Source organism: Aptenodytes forsteri, unplaced genomic scaffold (assembly GCF_000699145.1).
Source record: "Aptenodytes forsteri isolate BGI_AS27 unplaced genomic scaffold, ASM69914v1 Scaffold155, whole genome shotgun sequence".
Classification (NCBI taxonomy): domain Eukaryota; kingdom Metazoa; phylum Chordata; class Aves; order Sphenisciformes; family Spheniscidae; genus Aptenodytes; species Aptenodytes forsteri.
In genome coordinates, this window is record NW_008794446.1 from 8,621,162 (window position 1) to 8,643,559 (window position 22,398).

The 22,398-nt window shown below is 37.0% G+C and overlaps 1 protein-coding gene across 1 annotated transcript; it reads left to right on the top strand.

Annotated features, from left to right (window-relative positions):
* The first annotated feature begins 343 nt into the window (after window positions 1-343).
* MTMR6 (myotubularin related protein 6) lies at window positions 344-22,148 on the top strand. The gene is given in 14 exon segments (XM_009290284.1): window positions 344-367; window positions 1,700-1,816; window positions 3,783-3,945; window positions 4,948-5,105; window positions 5,857-5,985; window positions 7,004-7,138; window positions 8,307-8,439; window positions 13,122-13,231; window positions 14,329-14,454; window positions 15,707-15,756; window positions 16,548-16,748; window positions 17,408-17,542; window positions 17,622-17,748; window positions 19,546-22,148. Coding segments are annotated over 14 exon segments (1,869 nt in total). The 3' UTR covers window positions 19,807-22,148.
* Window positions 22,149-22,398: the final 250 nt, after the last annotated feature.

The window sequence follows — 22,398 nt, forward strand, 5'->3', positions numbered from 1 at the left end:
GTTGTCTTTAAGAAAAGTATATCTAGAACTTAGCTTTCAGAATTCTTGAAGACTTTACCTACGTAAGAGGAAGCTAGAGCACTAATGCCTGTCCTCATCTAACATAGAAATACAGCTTTGAGAATAGCAGTCTTGTTACATGGAGGAGAATGGAACTTCACATGCCAGGACTTTGTGGGTTGTGTTACTAGAACAAAACTGGAGCGGTTTCTGTGCACTTCTCAATTTGCTGGGGAGGTGCACTGCCAGGTACCTGGGCAGTTGCTGCTGCAGAACTGCCCAGAATGAATTCTGCATTTTGGCTGTGCTATACTGATTTATGCTGTTCTGTATCTGAGCGCTGATGCCTTGCCGGTTACAGTGTAATGTATGTTGAGGTACTGACGCATGTAGCTTCCAATTTTTTTGCTTTCTAAACTGAAATCTAGAATATCATAGTAGTCCTGGCTTTTAGTAGATACTTGCATTTCCTCCACTCTGTTTTTTATGTGTTAAATTGCTTTTCTAACTTTCAAACACAAAATTAGGCCTTGCTGGATTATAAGAAATACCTGAATTGAAGAGACAATGTGCTTTTAGTAGATAAATAAGCTTGTACATATGAATTAAAAACGGCTTAACATCAGCACAGTAGATGTGGGCTCTCCTAGTCACCTCATCCGGGTGCTGGTCTTGCTTGTGTGGAAGGTTTTGGAGTTCTGCCATGCATGTAACAGCAGTAGCAGTAAGGCTCAAGCATAAGAGCTTTAACTTGGTGTTAATGAGACAGTGCTGCCAAGAAATAGAGGAATGCATGGAGATAAGCCATTCACCACACTCCTTTCCTGTTGTTGCACACAAAGAATCATGTAATGTTTGCTTCAAATAAAGCAAACTCTGGGGCCCGTGAGGTTATGAGCAGCAGATAAAATGCAGGCCATCTAGAAATCACCTTCTTCTGAAATGTTTTCCATGGGATTGAGATAACAATGTTGATGGAATACCAGGAGGAGAAATTTGCCCTTTCAAGACTCAAGCTTGAAATACCTGCTTCAAATGCCAGCACAGTCCTTGAATTTCTAGGAGATTGTTGTAATTGTTAGTATAATGCTTACATTTCATTAGAATTTATTTTGACTATGAGGCGAGGTTATGATGATCTAGATTTTTAAAGTTGGGGATGACATAAAAGACAGTAGATACCTAAAATTGAAGTCAGGAGGACATAATCTTTATGGCTGTGAGTCTGCAGACAGCCAAGGAAGCATGTTGCTGAGATCAGCTGTTCATTCAGTGCTGGCATCTCAATAACAGGAAATTGTTAGTGTGTGTTTGCTCTACTTTGGGGAAGCAGTCTAAAAGCTTATTAATTAATCATTCTTAATTATTTTTTTAAGAACTTGATATCCTGGTCTTTTACTAGTAAATAACCATAGTAATTATGTATATGGAGTAAGTATTCGGAGCCTAGCATTGTGCCTTCATTATGCACTTTTTGTGTTGAAACAGGATATTTTAACTAGTCAGTCTTCTCAAAGCTTATGTGACCACTATTGTGTTCTTAATAGTTTGGCCCAAATAGCCTTATGCGCGCTGTGTTATGCTTTCTACCATTTTCAACATTATTGCACAAAGTGACAGAGCTTTTGCAAAGTTAGGATTTTGCTTTCTGCAAAAAGCAAAAATTAAATTTTGCTCCCTCTCCCCTTTTTTCTTACAGGTAGAGCAAGTGAAATTACTAGATAGGTTCAGCACGAGCCATAAATCACTGACGGGAACTCTATACCTTACAGCAACTCATCTGTTATTCATAGATTCAAGCCAGAGAGAAACATGGGTAAGGATAACAAAAGCTTGTGGCTCAAAAGCATAGGTTCTCCAGATGCGTTTGTTCTTCCTGATCTAAGGTTGAACTTGTTTACTAAAATGTTCATCTAAGTTGTAAGTTATTCCTCATGCTCTCCTTGTTCATGGTATCATATTAAGTTAGTAATTTGCAGATTGTACTCTTGCATGACACTGCTGCAGTTGAAATCAGGTAGTGTTGAAAATGCTCGTTTCTCTTCAAGCTGCTGTAATTTCTTCTATAGCCTTCACTTGTATTCTTGAGTGAAGGTGTGGTGGTTTTCTTAAACAATTGACTTGCACCGCAATTCAGAGGCAGGAGTGGGAGACTGCTAGATAGTTTAAGCATCAGGTTTAAAAATTCTGCATTAACTTACCTTGTATTTCGATCCCGCCTATGTTAAATGAGACAGCAAAATCCAAAGATCTAGGCTTTGGTGAAATATTGAAGATCCCATGCCCTTTTTTAGAGTGGTAAGCAGCTGTTTCTTCCCAAGTATTCATCTCCAGAATAAAAGAATTCGGAAGGGGCTGCAGCTTCTTGATGACCACTACCAATGTTGTACAATCAAAGTTGGCTAGTACAGTAATTCCCATCAGTTTTCCTGCTCAATGCCCTGGTGGCACACATGTGGACATCAGATTCTGGCTTCCATTGTAGCTCAGCTACCTGATTGAGTTCAGTGCCTTAAGTCTATCATCCTCCAGGATGAAATCTCATTTCCCTTGGTGTGGTTAATTTTTTTTTCTGTAGGTGTATTTTTCAGGATACAGGATTAAGGGTAATCCAGGTTATCTGACTAGATGCCTCATGGTGCTTTCAAGAAAAGTTACTTTTCCATGATTTGTTCTTGGATACAATGTACAATTTTGTACAAACCAAACTGTTACCCTTTCATATAAAATGGGTTATTGGGGAGAACATGATTCAGAAGTGTTACTTGCATCTCCCTGTGCGCTATGTTAAAAGGCTTCATTTTGGGGAAATTGAACATATACTTGGTACTTCCATTATCACAGAAATGCAATACTCTGAGTATAACTATGATAATGTCTCCAAGATAGTCTTTTGTAAATGCATATTTGGCAGCATAGTTTTCAGATGTCTGTCTCATTCTGATCAATATTTAAGAAGAGATGATTGCTTCAGTGAGATAATTGAAATGATACCAAGAACATCTTGTTCAGTTGAGGTAATGTATCCGTGGCTTTCTTCCCATGGTTGAACAGCTGTTACTTTCCTATGTATTAAATTCTGTGTAGATTTGCCACACAGATAAATCTATGGAGGGCTTTTGTATATCCATTACTGTGACAGTCTTCTGTTAGAGTGGTTGAAAGGCATTTAGCTGAGAGACTTTCATGTCTACATAGTGCAATGGGTAATACAGGAGATGTTTTCTTACCTCCTGTTCATTCTATAGATGTTGAATACTGGAATTCTAAAATCTTCAGCATCTTCTGTATCTTTTATACAGCGAGTTTCTTTCCCTGATTTGCTTTATTTTGCCTGAAAATTGTGAAGTATGTTCCTGTAGATCCTTTAAAAAAAAAAAAGGGGCAGATAGCCTATTTGGACCCTGCCTAATTAGATATGAGTGTGTCAGTTCGCAAAGTTATAGAAGAGGACTGAACAAGCCTAGTGGAGTTTACTTCTTGATTTTATTTTTTTTTTGCATTTAGAAGGATATTTACTGCCCCTTACAAACATTAGGTAACACCTCAGAATATGAGGGAAGAGAATAATTAAATTTTGACGAATTATGGTATCCTGACCAAAATGCCAGTCTTGGATTTCTTCTTCTAAATTTATTTCTCTTTATAACTGAATGATTGAGAAAATTAGTCAAAATCCATATTTCACATCACTTAATGTGTCTTATATCTGCTTTTGTAAATAGTATGCTGTTCTCATTTTTCATCGGCATGCTTACGCTGTGAGTTCTTGTATGTCACAGATATTACATCATCACATTGCTGCGGTGGAAAAACTTCCCTTGACAACTTCTGGGTGCCCCCTTGTCATCCAGTGCAAGAACTTCAGGATAGTTCACTTTGTTGTTCCCAGAGAGAGAGATTGTCATGACATTTACAACTCTCTGCTTCAGCTGTCAAGAACAGGTAATGCTTCTAACTGTGAAAGACTTTGCAGTATATGCCTGGATAACAAGTTGGTAGGGGGAGGGGGGAAAAAAATCCATGACTCTTTTACATAATGTACATTAAAAAAAGGTCTTTTAAATGGATTTGGTATGTAAAAGAATTTTAATGATTAAGTATTAGTCTGCATACAAATTCAGAAGATGTGTTGTCTGGCTTTTGTAGGTCACTGATGTTCACTAACAGAATGTGAGATTCCTGGGTTTTTTGCATTTCTAATGTTATCCCTGAAATTGTGAATATAAATGTGTATAAGCTTTCTTAATCGGTGTGTTCCATAGATAAAATGCTACTAAGCAAATACTAACTTGTTACTGATTTCATGCAGTTTCAAAAATAAAGCTGAAGTTTTGATGCTAAAATAGCACTACCAATTCAGCTTTACAAGAGACTTCTGTCACCTAGTATGGTATTTTGTTCTAAACACAAAACAGAAAATGCAATGTAAAATGTTGTCATCTGTGATATGTGAATAGTGTATTAGGAAAAACAAAATATTTTGAAAGCTTTAAAGGAAACTTTAAAACTTTTTGCTTTTAAAGTTCAGTAGATGTAAATTTCTGTTCTTACCTCCAAAAATTTTGTTCTTTTAGCTCTTGTGAAGTCTTCTAATAATTCTGCCTTTTGTCTTGTTTAATTTTGTCAGTCTTCACTTTGTGACTTCTGCTTTGCCTGTATGGCTCTAGAAATGTCCTGGCTGAAATAGGTCAAGCACACTCAAGAAGGCTCTTGTAACCTGCCTTTAACTAAATATCTATAACTGTGTCAGTTAACAGTATGATAGCTGCAGAATAAATGTTTCAAGAGTGTCAAGTATCTGTTTAGTCTTGCTTCTGAGAATCTTGAAGCCTAAAACTTTCTCTGCAATTTGGACAATTTCAAGGCTTGTCAACTGTGTTACTTTTCTCCACTCAGACATTTTTGGGGACAACTCATCAGGTAGTCTTATTCTTTACCTTTTAGCAAAATACGAAGAACTGTATGCCTTCTCCTATAATCCAAAACAAAATAAATCTGAGCAAGTCAAAGGTTGGCAGCTTATTGATCTAGCAGAAGAGTATAAGAGAATGGGAGTGCCAAATGCTAACTGGCAGTTGTCCGATGCAAATCGTGATTATAAGGTAAGTGTTGTAATGGAAACATGTTTTGCTCTGCATCTGTTTCTGCTTTATCCTTTGACTCTAGTCCTATAGAAAACAGTCTAATACTATGAAATCACTTGGCTTGCAGCATAAGCAAAAACTTGCAGGTGGAGAGAGTTAACTCCTTAATCAGTGTGCTATCTCACAACTTTACGACTGAAGTTTTTTCAAAGGCCTCATTGAGAGAGTATGTTTGCATGGATGCATGTGTTCTTTGGGATTGTTTCTAGAGTATACTTACCTGTTTGAAGCCCAGTCCCAGCAATTCTGGTGCTCTGCAGCTTTGTTCTCTCTCTTAGCTGAGAAGGATTCTACTTTAGCATTTGCAATGTTGGCTGTGAGAAACAATGGCTGTGGTGGTGCAGCTGATTCACAGATTAGATTTCATCTTACTTTGTAATCTGCAAATACAAAAGATGAGGGAAATAATTTCAGTATCTTATTTGAAACACATTCTTAGTATTTCTACTGAAGAGTCACATTCTTGAGGTGAATGCTAGTATAGCAGTGCTTTCCAGCAGTGTTTGGTTGTATAACTTGGATAAAGAAGTACAAATGGGTATCCACGGATTGTCTCCTCTTCTGAGCTATTTACGTGTATGTAGGGAAAGATGTTAGTGTTTATCCTTTGTCTCTTATTTCACTTAACTTCTCTCAAATTGGATGCAATAAAACTAGTATAGGCTTCGTGCCTTGTACATAAAATTCTTTTTGTGTATCTGTCTTTCAGATTTGTGAAACCTATCCTAGAGAACTTTATGTTCCCAGAACTGCAAGCAAGCCCATAATTGTTGGTAGCTCCAAGTTCAGAAGCAAAGGAAGATTCCCAGTGTTGTCGTATTATCATAAAAATAAAGAGGTATAGTGTGTCTTCCTCTTAATGGAAATGTGCTGAAAAGTGTTTCTCAACACTTGGCAGTAGTTCAGGGTAGGTAAGGAGGTAAGTGCAGTGACGTTTGTATGAGAATGGTCTAACTCATAATAACCTTAAATACAGCTGACACTAGTGGTGTCTAACAGGATGCTGAATTAAGCTAAGCCAGTTTAAAAGAAATCCTTAAGTAATCAGTTGATAATCAGTTGAATCTCTTAAAGTTTTCAGAAACTGACCTTAAGATAACTGAAGATAGCTTTTTGTTAAGTGATCTGTCTTCCTTGATATATCAAGAATAAAATCTGTTAGGTCAAAATGGGGGTTAAAAAAACCAAACCACCAAAAGAATAGAATTGGTTCTTTAAGGAGGAATTTGCAAGCTAAAAAGAACTAGAGGATGAGAAATAAGAAGATTTTGCGGGATTTGGTAGAGCGGTGTGAAGCAGCATCTGCCTGTCTTGGTTAGAAGGTATCTTTGAAGGGAGAGAAGGATTGTCACCTTGCTGAGTTGAAGAAGGGTGAGTGTTAAACTGCTAGATGCATTTGAAGATAATTACTATTTGGAAGGTGTACCTGATACCTTCTGAAATACAATATATAATTGAAAAGGATGTGATGGAAATTACATTAGACTACAACATATTGTACTTGTGTAATAAAACCAACCATAATTCATTTCATACCAAGAGAGTAACTTGCTTTCCTATACTTTTTTGGAATTTTTATACTTGGGGGGGAAAGTACGTTCTGTAAACCAGTACCTTGCCCATGTAGATGAGCCTGAAAAAATGTTTTGATAAACCTTTAGATTTAAGTTGTAGGTACTGTGTTTGAAGGTTTGCAAGTGATGTACTTAAAAAGTTGGAACACCTAAACTTTTTCAGTTTAGTGCTGTTACCTGCCGAATGAAACAATTTGTTTCAGTATCTTTTTAGAATTATGCAAAGCATTTCAATTAAAGGTATTAAACTGATGCTAATTTGTTCTTTGTTTTCCATGGCAGGCTGCAATTTGCAGATGCAGTCAACCTCTCTCAGGTTTCAGTGCCAGGTGCTTGGAAGATGAACATATGTTGCAAGCCATCAGTAAAGCAAATCCTTCAAATCGCTACATGTATGTAATGGACACCAGGCCGAAGGTATGTATTTCAGGTTCTACAGACTAGCCTTTCTTCCTGAACATTAAGATTACAGGGATACAGTGTAATTCTGAAAAATTTGGAGTTAAATATGACTCCTTCATGGGCAAAAATGTTCTTTAAAGGTAAGGTTAGGCCTCTCTATTCAGGTGTTTAACTACTTGCTTTCTTAAAGAAGTTGAGCCCCTCTCAGGACTCAGCTAGAATTCACTGAATATGCTAGTGAACTTTTGGGAAGGTGCATTTAAAAATATACTTGAAACATAGTTAAGAAGTGAACAGTTGAGTGGGATCCAAGTCATTGTAACTGTTTGAAATTAAATTCATGAAATGGTGAGCTGTGTTGGGGTTTCTTTTAGAATGGGAGGGAGTACTGTCTTCTGTGAAAACTGCTATTGCTGTCCATCTTAGCCAGGAAGAAGTAAGGGAAATTCTGTTGTAGCATTCTGAGGTTATACTTCACACTGTCTAATTAAATTGAATTATGTTGGGTTTTTGACCTGTGTTGGAATGTGTGGGGTAACTTTCACTTTTTAGCCCCATCTGCATTTAAATTGGTATTCATTTCACTCAAATCTCTGAACCCAGGAGCTGGAAAACAAGGATGTAAAGTGAAAATCCTACACTGTAGGATCTGCGCTTATTTTGGGCAGGGTTCAGCAGTTGGTCAGTTTGACAGACTGAAACTGAGCCAACTGTGGCTTTTATAGTTGTAATTTTTAGAGCTGCAGCAATTTATTAGCTTCTTACCCCCAAAACTGATGCTTTTAGGATGCCTGGAAAGTACACGTATGGTTAAGTCTGGGTCTTACTCTTTCCTTCTTAGGTTAATTGCTTTGTAGTGTCTTTGCTCAGAAATGTTTGGAAATAAGTAAAGGTTAGTTGGTGGGAATACGGAGGAGAGAATAGGAAATTATTAAATGCATTATTCAGATATGTCAGCTCTAAATATAAAAAGCAACAGACAGTCCATGTACCATGCCTTTTGTACGCTTGAATGCTTTCAAGTTGATTTGCCACAAACTTAATTTATTAGAATGTTTATAGTATGTACTCTTGTGTGGTTTTTTCCCAGTGTATTCCATTGAAATTGCATGACTTACATTTCTTACCTTGAGGTTTTTATGTCAAGTACTGGTTTTCAGTATTTTTATTTTGCTCTTTTAAGCTTAATGCAATGGCAAACAGAGCTGCTGGGAAGGGCTATGAAAATGAAGACAACTACTCTAACATTAGGTTCCAGTTTGTTGGCATTGAAAATATTCATGTAATGAGATCCAGCTTACAAAAACTTCTGTAAGGTATGTTCTAACTGTACTATAATAGTGTGTATGAAAATAGGATAAATATTTTTTGAAGTCTTTAATAGCTTATGCAAACTATTGGTATTTCTATATTTTATATCAGCTTTATGTGTAGTACCAGTTTGCTGTGCTCTGTGGTAATGAATTACCTTAAACCTTTACCTTTTAAACTGTAAACCCAATGAATGGAGTTATTTTGAAGAAAATTAACTGAGTGGTGCATATGTCTTGGGTGAACTTGATTAGTATATCATTGGCTTGTGGGAGACTTCTGTGTTTTCCAAGTATATATGCATGTATACACATATGTGTAATATAAATACACAAAATAATGTGTGTCTGTACATACATTTTCATATATGGAATACTGATTCTTCAAGGAGCACTCAGTTCCACAGAATTCATAATAAGCATATGGTCTGTACAAAACTTGAGCCCTTTGCACCTACAAGCACCAGGCCATCTTACAGTGTTTGTAGAGGGTGGGGCAGGGGGAAAAGTGAACCACCTCACCATACCACTGCCTGCCACCTGATGGTGAAAATGGAGAGGCTGAAGTCTAGATAAAATATTAACAGAGCTATTTAATAAACAACTGGAAAAAAACTTCAGATGCTTTGTGGAGTATCAATACTGAGATTAGAGTACAGTGGCAGAAGTCAGGCTTTCACACCTGACAAACAACACATAAGTGCTTGCCTTCTAGAATTACACAAATATTTCCAGTCATGGAGAAGGCTTACACTTGTATGGAAGCCTATATTGATGAAGACATTCTGGCTACATTGGTCAAGAAATCTTACAGACTAGTGGTGTAGTCTTACTTCACTCTCATTGAGCCTCTATCTGCTGCTAACCTGTTCTTCAGGCACTCTGTATGGAACACTACTGAGCTTTGATAATATATGTATTTGTGGTTATTCCTGCATGTACTTGATTGAAGGGAAAGATGAGCAGTGTGACCCTGAACTTAAACTGAAGTTTGGCATAATCCCTCTTTCTTTTGCTAGTATCTTCAGTTCCAGAAAACTAGCTAATAAATCTTGATTTATGTTTTTTAAAGAGGCCTGCTCCTGTGTAATAATGTCTGATGCAGAAATGTGTGCATCACACAGTTAAACTTCACAGACTTCATATTCCTTCCATTTGACTTAGCATCCCACCAAGAGTACTTAACAAATATCTTTCTGTAGCTTTCATTAAGGATGGAATATGTTTTAGTTTTTCCTTGTGTGGAGAATTGGTTTATTTAAACTCGATTTAAACAAAATCATGACTAATGTCTATAGTTGTTCTTCAGATCAGGTTTTGGGGTAAATGAACACAGTTGTTCTACCTCTGTTCAGTCTATATAATTCACTAGAGTTTTTTGCTGAATGCCAGTCTAGAAATAGAAGCATCTTTAGGGGTACGAAGGACTCTTAAAATTTAGGGAGATATGCAATAATTTACTCTTCAGACCCCTGTAGAAAAGTGCCATCAGTGGGGTGATCAGGAGGGAAATGCTATGAAAATGGTTCACAGCTTAAAATGAGAAAAATGCCATTTAACTTCTGTGTACTAGCTTCCCCTGGATGTGCTGAATTGGATGTTCTCAAATCAGGGATGTGATACCAGTGACCCGATTTGTTCAAGGGCCATTGTAACTGGGACTGTCCTCAGTTTTATTTATAACAAACAACTGTTATTCATTCTTCAGCATGTGTCCTGCTCCTAGGTTCTTTGTTTATCTACCTGATTTCCTTCAGAATCTAACGATTCCATTTGCAAGCGGAATGTAAGACATAATCCTTCCCAACACCCTTTTGTAATGGGACCACACCATGGAGCATGCTAGGGGGATTTACGGTTGTCTTCATCTCAGATTCAGCTAGTTTTTTTAAAATGTCTTGCATGCAGTGAAACAAAACTTTTCTAAAATAACTTTCTTCAGTGTGGACATGATGACTCTTGCCTGCCCATCTATACAACAGTAATGGAAGAATCACAGTCACATAGACTAAATTTGTTGCTGTTGTATTAATATCAAGTCCCGTTTTTATATATTCAAAAACATAGTATTACATGTCAGAAAAGATTGAACTCTGATAAGCAAAAACGTTTTGCATGTGTCAAGAAACAGCATCTCTGCAGGAAATATTTGAGGAAAAGGCTCAATGATAGCCACTTTAGTCTGCTGCGTGTATTTTGATGATGGAAGTGTGTTAACTAAGGCCGGGGGGGGTGGTTTGTGGCTTATGTAGAGTGTCTGTATGGGGGATGGGGTTGTTGAGGTTTGTTCGTTAAAAACAACTTCTGCCCCCAACCCACTGTGCTTCAGTCTGCAGGTTCTAGTCGCCTCTTGAACTGCTGCCTGAGGCATTGCTAGTAGTGTGTATAAGGATAATCAAGCAATGGAACGCTTTTTGGGGATTTTGGGGCTCACATGCATGCAGGGCATGCATTTTTATGATGGGATCCATATAGCCAAAGCTATCTTGAATGATAGTTATTGTGAAGTAGCTAAACATCTTAGTGGTACCGTAAATTATCTTTGACCCTTTTAGGGACCATAAGGGACTAGAAATGATTTTTTAGCATATAAGTCTCAAAACAGTGTCAATGCAATTTCTTTTTGTACTACTTAGTGATGAAATAAATGTCTGTGTTAATTCACAGAAATGGAAAGTAATTCTTTGGGCTCAATATATGTGTTCTTATCTCTGCCTTGGTTTATAAAAAATATACAAGTCTAGCTAGAAGGGCGAAATACTAGTGATGAAATATTTCTACCAAGCTGAAAATTCTGGTCAAAATCAGATTTTGACGGCAGTATCTGGGTAAAAACAAACTGAGGACTGGAAGCACTTTTATTTTCTAGCTGAAAGCTTGTGCTTTAAACCATAAGCTACAGAATGTAGGGGTGAGCAGCCATGAATAGTGCCTCTAGACATTGCCTTATCTGTCCAATCTCTTCCCTGCAATGTTTGAATTTCCAGATATTTGTGTATTTTTACGTTTTTTCCTTTACCATAGAGTGGTGGACCTGTTTGTATACTGTTGTGATTGAACAGGTGTATGGAACCACTGGTGTAGAGAGAGTGTGAGCTAGCTGAAGGGATCAAGTAGTTCTCAGCTGATTTCTTCCATGTGCTAGACCTTTTAGAAGCAGAACTCTTGCCTAATGATGCTATCTCCTTCGAAGACCAGGGAAAACTAGCATAGCTTTTTCTGCTCTTACTGATATTTACAGACTAACCTTCAAAATTAGTTCTTGTATCCAGGGGTTTCTTGATGTTTTGTTACCTCATTGTGCTATGGTTGCTAGATAGTTTTGTAGATGTCAAAGATGTATGGGCTTTAGAAAAGGTGCTGCAATACTTATTTGAAAGCCTGTATTTGTTATAGCATTCAGCAGCAACTGGCAGTATGACTCTTCCTGAGAAATGGGGAGTATACCAAAACTTGTATGGCTGAACTGAGAAACATATAGTGCAGGTACCGGAAAGCTCCACAAGGCAGTGGTTTAAAAGTTTATAGCCTTCATTACATCAGGGGACTTGACTGAACGTAAAACTGTGTCACAGAATGACTTGGTGAATTTTGTTCTCTACTTCCCCTACAGACTCACTTCCTCCCATAGTCAGAGATAAAGATTACTTTGCAGCTGCTGTATGAATATCCCCACTGATAGCTTTTGGCTACAGAGCCTTTTTATTTTCATTTGGGGCCCACTAGCTTAGAATCATAGAATCGTTTAGGTTGGAAAAGACCTTTAAGATCATAAAGTCCAACCATTAAGCTTGGTAGAAAGTAGGCTTCTGCTGTGGCAGGGGCAGGTATTTTTGTAGATGGCGACCTCAGGTATCTTCTCTTAGAATCACACATAGCTGAAGTGAATATTTCTTTTCTTATTGCCAGAAGTTTGTCATGTTTGGACAGTAATGTAACTCTGAGTTGCTACTCAACCTGGTTCTTGTACCATTTTATCTGTCTCATTTGTGAATTAGTAAGTGTCTGTGTGAGAAACTTTTAGTCTACCTCTATGCCTCTTGCTGCAAGGCATCTTTCCTTTAACTTGAGTTCTTCCCTGCCCTTTCAACTGGCATTATGGTTACAGGATCAAAGTATACTAGGGAAGAATGGTAGAGATCAGTCAGAATTGTAGTATGTGAAGTCTGGAGGTAGACAAAATCTTGATGGTTTTCAGTTCATCACCATGTCCTTGTACTGCACTCACTTTATTCTACTAAGCAGAGTGGAGAAGGTGATGAAACTCTGGCAGTCTGACTACTCTGAACTGTGTATATTGTCTGGATGCAGCTACTTCCTACTAGCAGTTGTAATTCTTAAGTATTTCTGGTAAGCTTTTGGCAGTTGTGTTGCTTCCCTTGCAAGGCAAGGTTAAGGCTCCCTATTGGGGGTAACCAGTGTATTTACTCTGAATGTTACTTTGTCAAAAAGACAAAGATCTAACTCTTGTCATTCATGGTTACTGTAGTTCTACAGAGTTGAATTTTGAATGGAGAACACTTTGTAGTACCCCTCTTCTAACCATTTGAGTGGTGGTTTCCTGAAAGATTTCTAATCAACTTACAACAGAGGGCATTAAAAACAATATACAATTATTCTTCTTTCTCCATTTCAGGGTATAGGTAGCTGCAACTGCTTAAGGCTTTCTAACTCTTGGTTTCTTTCAGTCAGTGGCATGAAGGGTTTGTCTGTCAATGACTTTTTGTCTGGTTTGGAGAATTCTGGATGGCTGCGTCACATCAAAGCTGTGTTGGATGCTGCTGTCTTCTTAGTCAAGGTAACTTGAATGCTGTTTCTTTATTTGATGGGAAGTTGACTTTCTACCAGGCAAAATTATACTTAATATTATGTAATGTGTAAAACTTTGCAATTGATGTTTTTGGAGGTAGGTGCTTAGTATACACCAGTACATCTGACATGCTGTTTTAACTATTACATGTTTCTTTATGATTGGAGATGTTAAATATGTCAGCTAATGTTTTGGGATTTTTTTGAATGCTGTTTGGTCACCATATTGGGAGATGAAGGGATTCTTATGCTCCCTGGTTCTTTTAGATATTTATGAAAGGTGTAACCAGTTTGGAGGTGGATTGAGCAAACTATTATTTAGTGTACCCTAAAAAAACAGAACTCCTGGGGCACTAATGGCAAAGAAGCCAAACCAACTGTGCTGACTTCATTTGGCAAGGAAATGGGACTCTTTATGAAGAATTCAGAGAAACAGTTGCCTCTGCCAGGCACCTATGAAGCCAAGGGCTTGACTTGAGGGGGGCTTGGTGAAGAAAAAACCTGGATCTTTGTTTTTACTAGGTGAAATAACAAGGAATTACTTTAGTTAAAAGTGGATAATTCTTCTAAAGACGATGCTCAAATATCTGGGCTAACAGGATTTGGTTTCTTAGCTGAAGCTAATAAGTGTTTCCTAGTCCTTGACTTTTGTGTAGTATAATGATGAACAAGTGGGTATTTTTAATGATGTGTTTGTGTTTTGTTTTTTTTAACCTGTTTGGTCTGTACTATGTAGTTGTCTACTTTTTTTTAGTATGTATTGCAAGGGGGTTTTTATAAGTTTAGTTTTATAAGGGGTAGAAAGAGAACTGGGAACAACTGTAGATGTTCTTGTTTCCTTGTGCAAAGTTGATAGTGGAATTTCTTTTCTTTCCTATAGAAAACAATTTTCTATACTTCCATAGAGAGAAATTTCTAGCTTTCTGATAGTATCAAATCCTTTCCTCATAATAAGCACTTTTCTGGCTTTGTTAAATAAAATGGTCTATGCTGTGAGTTTGGGATAAATGTAGCTTGTATTTATTTACTAAATTTTAACTTCTGTCTAGACAAGAACATTCACTAAGAAACAACTGTGTTTTGCAGGCAATAGCAGTTGAGAGTGCAAGTGTATTAGTGCACTGCTCAGATGGCTGGGATAGGACTTCCCAAGTTTGTTCTCTTGGAGCTCTCTTGCTAGATTCCTATTATAGAACAATCAAAGGATTCATGGTAAGCAAGCTGTTGCATTGTTGAGTTGTTCCTTGGTAAATAAAATATGTAAAATGTTTGAGTGCAAAAGGGAGCAGTGTAAACATAGTGATGCTTTTTTTGTAGTTACAAATGTAAAATAAGATTTGCAGTATACTGATAAATCTTTTTTGGAAATACTTTGCTACTGGGAAGAACCATTTATTTAAAATCTAAAAAACTGAAATACAAATAGCGGATTGCTTTAGGCTCCCTGCAGAAATGTTGCAATAGTTGCCTTTGCATCCAAAAAAGCCCCTTATCTATGACATAAGGATTCCAAAGTGCTTATGTGAGATAGTAGATGTATTAAGTTATAGCAGCTCTGTGCTTTTATCCCTTGTCCCAAAATCAACATTATTAAAATTTAAAAATGACAACTCCCCCAGTGACAGAGACCTGAAGATATTTAAGCAATCTAAATTTCTTCATCTTTCTACAGAGAGGAGGAAGAATTTCAGTATGATTATTCCAAATTTTAGAGTAGGAGAATCAGTGTTCTGCAGTGGCAATACAAGGTGTTATGGGAACTCCTGAAAGACAGTATATAAAACTAGTTCCAGGTACTGGTTAGAACTAACTGTGACAAATATTACAAGCACAAAAGTGAAGTTGAAGAAGAATTTGAAGAGGATTCATTTCTTGTGAATAGTGAGAATGTGTGTAATCTTTAGGGAAGTCATTTAATCTTTTTGTTTTTAGTCCTCATTGTCAATTAGATTTCTGGGAAAACTTCTGCAATGGGCAGGCAGTCCTGTGTTCCTTTTGGTGCTTGATACTATATGAAGTGATAACAAGCTAGGTTATATTAACAAACTTATTGCTATAAAATGTAACAAAGATTATATTGTGTGGTTTTATGTAAACTGATAGCAGGAATGAAATGCTAAAATTTTTCTTATACTTAGCAATTTCTTGCAAGCTGGTTGATAATCTACTTGTGAAGTTATACAACATTAGTATGCTTAAAGCGAGCCTGGCTTAACAGCAGTTATCCGATTGTCAACTTGCTAAACTTTTTTACTAGTTTTAGAAATGTGCTTTGAGAATCTCTAGTGAAAGACTTCCAGGAAAATAAAGGAACTACAAAGTGACAAACTCAGTAGGAGCAACTATTTCACTCAAACTTAAAATACAATATATCGATAACCTGTGGGGTTAATACTATAGATGTAAGATTGAGTAACATTTTACATGAGATTTTAGTGTGTGTTTGGTTTTTTTTACCCTCTAGGTCTTGATAGAGAAAGATTGGATCTCTTTTGGGCACAAGTTCTCTGACAGGTAGTTCACTCTTTCAATACTGTAAAATGTACACAGTGAACTGAACTAAGTAGTCTTAAAAACAAAAGACAACTTGTGGATGTTAAACTACTGCAGTGTTGCTAGAAATTTTGCAGTGAGTAAGCTATTTTCAGTAGACAATGCACTTTGTGTGTTGCTATTTATTTAAATACCTATTGGATAATTGATTTATATTACAGACCTAAATTTCTAGTGCTACTGGTGCCTTACTCTCAGATGTCAATGGCTTTGCACTATCTGCATACATGCAGACCTAGCCGCAGTCAATCTAAAGCTACATCCCAGCTATTTAGGCAATATAAAACACTTAGTTTTGATATCTTTTAAAAATGAGTTTACACTTATGTTTACTTTTAATGATGAAGTAATGCCTACCTTTAGAAGTCCTGTATGTTGAGTTCTGTTTTTTCCTTAATCTGCCTATCATCAGCTATGACAACAGCCTTGCTGCTATTTACTGCTTATTAATTTGCTTTTAGCTGGTATACTGCAAATGTTGACTATGGAAGTAATAGACACAAAGGAACTTAACTGTCTTATGTTGCTCTTCTGTACTGAATACAGATGTGTGATTACTTACAAGTCAGAAAAATAGCTTAAATATAGACTTCTTTCTATTCAAAAATTGCCCCAGTTCTTAAAGTTAGGTGCTTAATCTCCAAACCAAAGCTAGTGTCAAATTAACATGCTGTCACGTAAAAACAAGTGCAACTGACTTTTTTGATTTCTAACTTAAACCGGTTTCAATCTGTTTATGGAATCTTTTTCAGGTGTTGTCAGTTGGATGGTGATCCAAAAGAGATCTCACCAGTGTTCACCCAGTTTTTAGAAAGTGTGTGGAATCTGACTGAGCAATTCCCACAAGCCTTTGAGTACAATGAAGCTTTCCTCCTTCAGATCCATGAACATGTCCATTCATGCCAGTTTGGTAACTTCCTTGGAAACTGCCAAAAAGAGCGAGAAGAACTAAAGTAAGCAGACATATTGTAATGTATCTCTTCTTTATTCTGGCAGACTAAGAACTCCCGTGACTCTTCATTTTAGGCTCTGAACAGAAATAGACAGGACTGGTAGTACTGAAAATGTTGAACTGCATCAGGGAACAGCAGTGCTTCTTGTGCTTTTGCACACTGAAGACCAGTCTTTCTAATTCTGGAAGAAAATTCCATGCTCATTTTTCATAGGGAAAGTTAAGGCTGCTTCTCCCCCTGCCCCCCCCCCCCAAAAAAAAAAGCCCCCAATCTATTTTTAGGTAACCTTAAAATTCTTGCCTGCTCAAGACTAACTACTGTCAAAGTATTAATAGGATGTCTCCTAATGCTTTCAGTTGGAAAACTTCTGTAAAGTTTTCATCAGTTCATCTTTGTCTCAAACTGTATTTTAAAAGCATTTATTGCAACTAGGCAAAACTTGCACAGCATAAGCAGTAGTACTTCTAAAACTGATAGTTCTATCCAACATTAGCATATGCCAGGAAGAAGTTGATTTTACTAAGAGCTTTTAATACAACATTTGTAAGTATTTCTGGTAACTTTTTGAAAAGTTAAGATCGATTTATTATGTTGAGTTGAACAGCTTCTGTCTTTTGCTTGCAGTCAGTGTCTTGATCTTGATCTGTTCTTGCTTTAAGATTGAAAGAGAAGACCTATTCCTTGTGGCCGTTCCTTCTGGATGAACAAAAGAAGTATCAGAATCCCCTGTATAATCCAGACTTTTCTCCAGAACTAACTCTTTTGGAGCCTAATACAATATCATTCAATTTTAAGTAAGGTTAAACTATATACAGTATATCTTCCTCAATTTTGTTCTTATCCCGTGTAGTTAAAACTGTCTGCTTCGTGCAGGTTTTGGAGAAATATGTACCATCAGTTTGATCGAAGTATGCATCCCAGGCAATCTGTGTTCAATCTTATAATGAACATGAGTGAACAAAATAAACAACTCGAAGAAGACATTAAAGAACTGGAAGCTGTAAGTATTACCAAATAAGTGTGTGTACTTGTGACTTGTTCTTCAAATTCACATTTACAGTCTGTAAAAATGCTGCTAGCTTTCACACGAATGTCACTACTGTATGGCCTAGCACTTATTCTATGTAATGTTGACTTTGACTTTCACTGTATGCTTCTATGCTGAATGCCAGACTGTGCAGCCAATGTTTTGCTCTTAGGCACAATTTATTTTGCTTTACTGATGAACTGTATTCTGTAAAAGTGTTCCTACTATCAAAGCATTACTGAAGATGGCTTAATGTAGGTTAAATTTAATGTGAAACTTATCTTAGATAACAAGGTACCCATCATAGCTACAGCTGTGTTGCTAAATCAAGGAGACTGAAAATACTTTATTTCCATTATAGCTACTAAAATGGAAGCAGTAAGTATTATCCTTCTTTTAACTGCATATGCAGGTGCATGCTGTTCTAAGTCACCATAATTATGGGGCATATACATTGTAGTGCTTATTTGAAGACAAGGCTAAATCCAGAGATCAGACTTCTATAAGTGACTTCTACTAGGTACTACAGTAAACAGGCAGGAAAGACTGAATAGTGTATCTCACTTTATTCTAGTATGACTTAATCAGTGGCTTTTAATTGATACTTCATTATAGTCAGTTAAGGTGCTGAAACTTCAGAATAATACCTTTTAAGAAACACAAGTTTTCTAATTATCAGTTTTACTACTTTGTGTGGCTAGAAATGTTAACACAACTCCTTTGTTATGTTGGGGGGGAGGGGGGAAGTACAGCTTTTCTAGGAAGAAAGACTATTAAACTGATCCTACTGTAATGAATGCAGGTCACTTAATCTTAAACTATTTCAAATCATAATTGTATATTTAAGTCTTTATACAATTGAAGCAGCAAGATGAAAACTCAAGATGAAGCAAGCTGAAGAATAAGCAAGATGTAAAGTGAAGTCTCAGTCTTGAATATTCTAGAACCTTGTTCCAAGGTGTTAACTTCACCTGAGCCCACATTTCTCACTTGAGTGATGAAGAGATGTAGTTGGCTGAAATCTTGATGTAGACTTTCCTACTGATTTTTCCATCTTCAAAAAGTTGGTGTCAAGACACAAAAAAAATCAGTTCAGTTAACTGGGAGCTTGAACTAGTTACTGGCTGAGATTGTTTGAATTAAAAAAAAAAAAATTCTTAATCCAAATCTTTCTTCTTGTCTTGCTCAGTGCTTGCAGGATAGGTCCTTTCCTCTAGTCCTGTTTTCTAGTTGACATCTTTTAGTGTATTCCTGCATTTGAACAAACTGTATTGGCATTTTGCAGATCTAAAGGAAAAGTCTTTTAGAAGGTTTTTAGGAAGGACATAAGGGCTTAGGTATGAAACTGCTCTTCATCTGAGACTTGTGGTCTCCTGCAAGCTCCCTGCTTGCTAATAGTACCAAGGTCTGTCTTCCTCTGCCTGTACTCAAGAAAGTATTCCCATCTTGATAGCAACCAAACAAGGGGCAAGCCTCGAAGAAACTCTCCTTCCCTACGGACATTGACAGGCAACCTTTCTTCCTTCTGCTCAGCTGTAAATTTTAAGCATACAGTGCTTGTAGCATCTGCTGTAAACTGTGGGGAACAATGTCTTATCCAATGGCCTAACACTTAATAATACTGTTACATATCTAACCTAGGGTATGTAATACAGGGTTTTGCAGACGCTGAGTTGGCCAGCGAAAGAAGTGGATTTGCTTCCTTTCAAAGCAGAATATTATCAGTAAAGCAGTCATGCTCACTGTTAGTAACCATTCTCTATATTTCAGAAAATAAAGCGGAGAAATGGGCAGTCAGATGCAGTCCTTGTGAAGGAACATCAGCAGTCTGCTCATCCTGCACCCATGGCACTGAAGACCCCTCCATGCTTCAAGAAGGAGCAGCCACTGATCCCTGTGAATGATGCTGTAAGAACTATAGAGGGCAGCAACACAGCAGACAATCGCTACAGTGAATTTGTGGCAGAGTTCTCGAAAGCTGAGCCTGCTGTTGTCAGCTTGGAGTACGGAGTGGCCAGGATGACCTGCTAATTAAAATCCGGCACTGTGCTCCTCTTCTGGACTGATTGAATTAAGAGATGGATTATTTTGAGGATGGGTCTGTGCTGCATGACCAAAACATGATTTGTATATTGGCAAGTTTTGTTAACGTAGACTAGAACAGCATGCTAATTGTCAAGTGTTTGCTGTTCTTTTAAAGAAAAAAAAGTGTAGTTGTGTTTTAAAAGAAATAGGGGCATTTGGTAAGTAGTGACTAAAAATCAAGGAATGGTATGTCTTTGGACTTAAGTCAGTTTGCACTAAATTGATTAAAACAGTAATATTACTTTATTCAGTATAGCAAAACACAGGTGGTCTTTCATGGATTGATTTTATTTGGGCAAGAAAACTTGAACTTTCTATTTTAGGAACTGAAGCTACGTGTATATATCACATATGATACGAATATCTATACCCTTGTTTAATGTCACCCAGTACTAACTTTCAGTGTATTAAGTGCCATGGAAAAGTATGATATATTTCAAAACATAAATAGTTGGCCTTAAACCTGTCAGATCAATGATATTGTTGTCCTTTACTATTGCAGTCTACCTGGCTCTGTTTACATTGTATTTGCTCAAATTGTTATTTCCTTAAAACAGGACTGAATATAAGGAATGAAGCATGCCGAAGCTGGCACAGCCTTTCAGCAAATAGCTGTATGAATGTTAACTTATCACAGAAGACTGTTCTTTTTTCCAGTTCCTCTGTTGTTTAAAATGTAATAGTTTGGCCTGATTTTCTTCTCTGGCAGCTCAGTAGATTGAGCATCGTTGAAGCTACAGGTTGTGTCTGACCTTAAATGTCTTGATTTGTGGCAAGATATTTAAGTGTAGAGTGAAAAGAGTAAAACATGTCATGTAAGAAAACAAAACTTAGCCAATAACTGAATTGTCAAGTTCATTCAGATTGTTTACTATGTGCTGTGCAGTTGTTCAAGTTGCAAGAATGGAAGCAGAAGTTTTGGAAGTGTAGCCTACTGACATTGTTCCCAAGTACAAAAGTCATTCATGTGTCTGAAGCTCATGAGAAACTGAGTGCCTCCTAAAGCTTTCATTAGAAGAAAATTTTAGTTTTTAGTGAAACCCCCTTCTCATTTTGCAAAAACTTGTCCAATCTGTGCATATTTTAAGTAATTTCAGTACAGTCTGGGGACTTTTATGTAATTGGAGAGAGGACAAAAACTTCTTCTAGCGGGATGTAGTAGAGATCATGGGATGTAAGAAAAAAGAGGGAACTTAGTTTGTAAGCTTAATTATGTATCTGTAACCTTCTAGTGAGAGAGAAGGTTTTTGCTGAAGTTTGTCTCATGATGGATTTTCTGAGCAGATAACAGAATAGGGAAGAAATGCCAGTGCCCAGTTCTTAAATAGAAGTATTAGTTAAAACTTTGGGTATTAAGAGCTGTAGGTATGATGTTAGATTGATGCTACTGACCTTTTCTCTGGATTTAAATCATTTTTGGTTACAAGTGAAAATCAGTTTATTCTCATTCTAATCCCTGAAGTCTGTTTTGTTAAAATTACCGGTGCGCCACACACAATTTGACATAATTGGCAGCATTTCCCTCTGCACCATATTGGATCCAGGACTCTATTAACAAGGCCAGTATAGGTCATGACCAAGTTGCACTTGTGAAGCTGTCTGGGAGAAATTAACTGACTCCTGTATTTGAGTATCAATTCACCTGTTTCACTAACTTGTTTTTTTAAAAGCCTATAAGTGTAAATAAAGGTTTGTAAGTATTTTTATTCCCAAAGATATGAGCATAGTGTCATCTTTAAAATACATTATCCAGTCATTTAAACACATTTAGAACTTCTCCACTACAGGTTTTGATAGTTTCACGTTTGCACAGTGGTGCCTTACAGGGTTGCAGCAAGAGAGGTTTTTGTGCCTTGTTACTTGTCTCCCCTTCTCCCTTACCTTCTGTATCAACTTGGTTCTGTGGTTTTCCTTTGGAAAAATGCCTTGTATATTAAGCTTGTGTTGTATCACAGTAGTGACAAATTATCAGTGACAATATAGGTAAGCGTTATCGATTTGTACTTGTTTGTTATAATATTTAGCTGCTCTGGTGTGCCATGTACACTTTTTCTATTTATTGTTCAGAGTTTATAGACTCAGAAGATTATATTAAGCTTTTTTGCAAATATTGTTGTATGTTGTTTTTACTTTAACAACCATCTGAGTACCCTTGTATACAAGGCTTTTAAAGACAAGATCTGTTCCCTTTCAGTACTGTTAAAGTGAGTTTATTTCAGTCTTCAGGCCCTTTTTATTGGCAGAGTTCACTCCTTAGTGAAAGGAATTGGGATGCCTTTTTATTTTAAATCAAGGTAGGCATGTTAGGTCAGCTTTAAAATGCCATAAAACTATCTGCTCGAGTACAGAACCTGTTTCTTCATCAAAAAATACAATACTTCCTGATCTGAGGTAAATATTTTACTCCAGTTAATATGTGAATAGAGTTTTCTAAGGCTGTTTTGTAGAACAGCCTTCTTATAAGTCCAGATAGTTCTGCCAACTCAGCCCCCAGGGTCACCAGTGAGAAGTTCCTGCAGAGAGGCAGCTGTCTCTTCT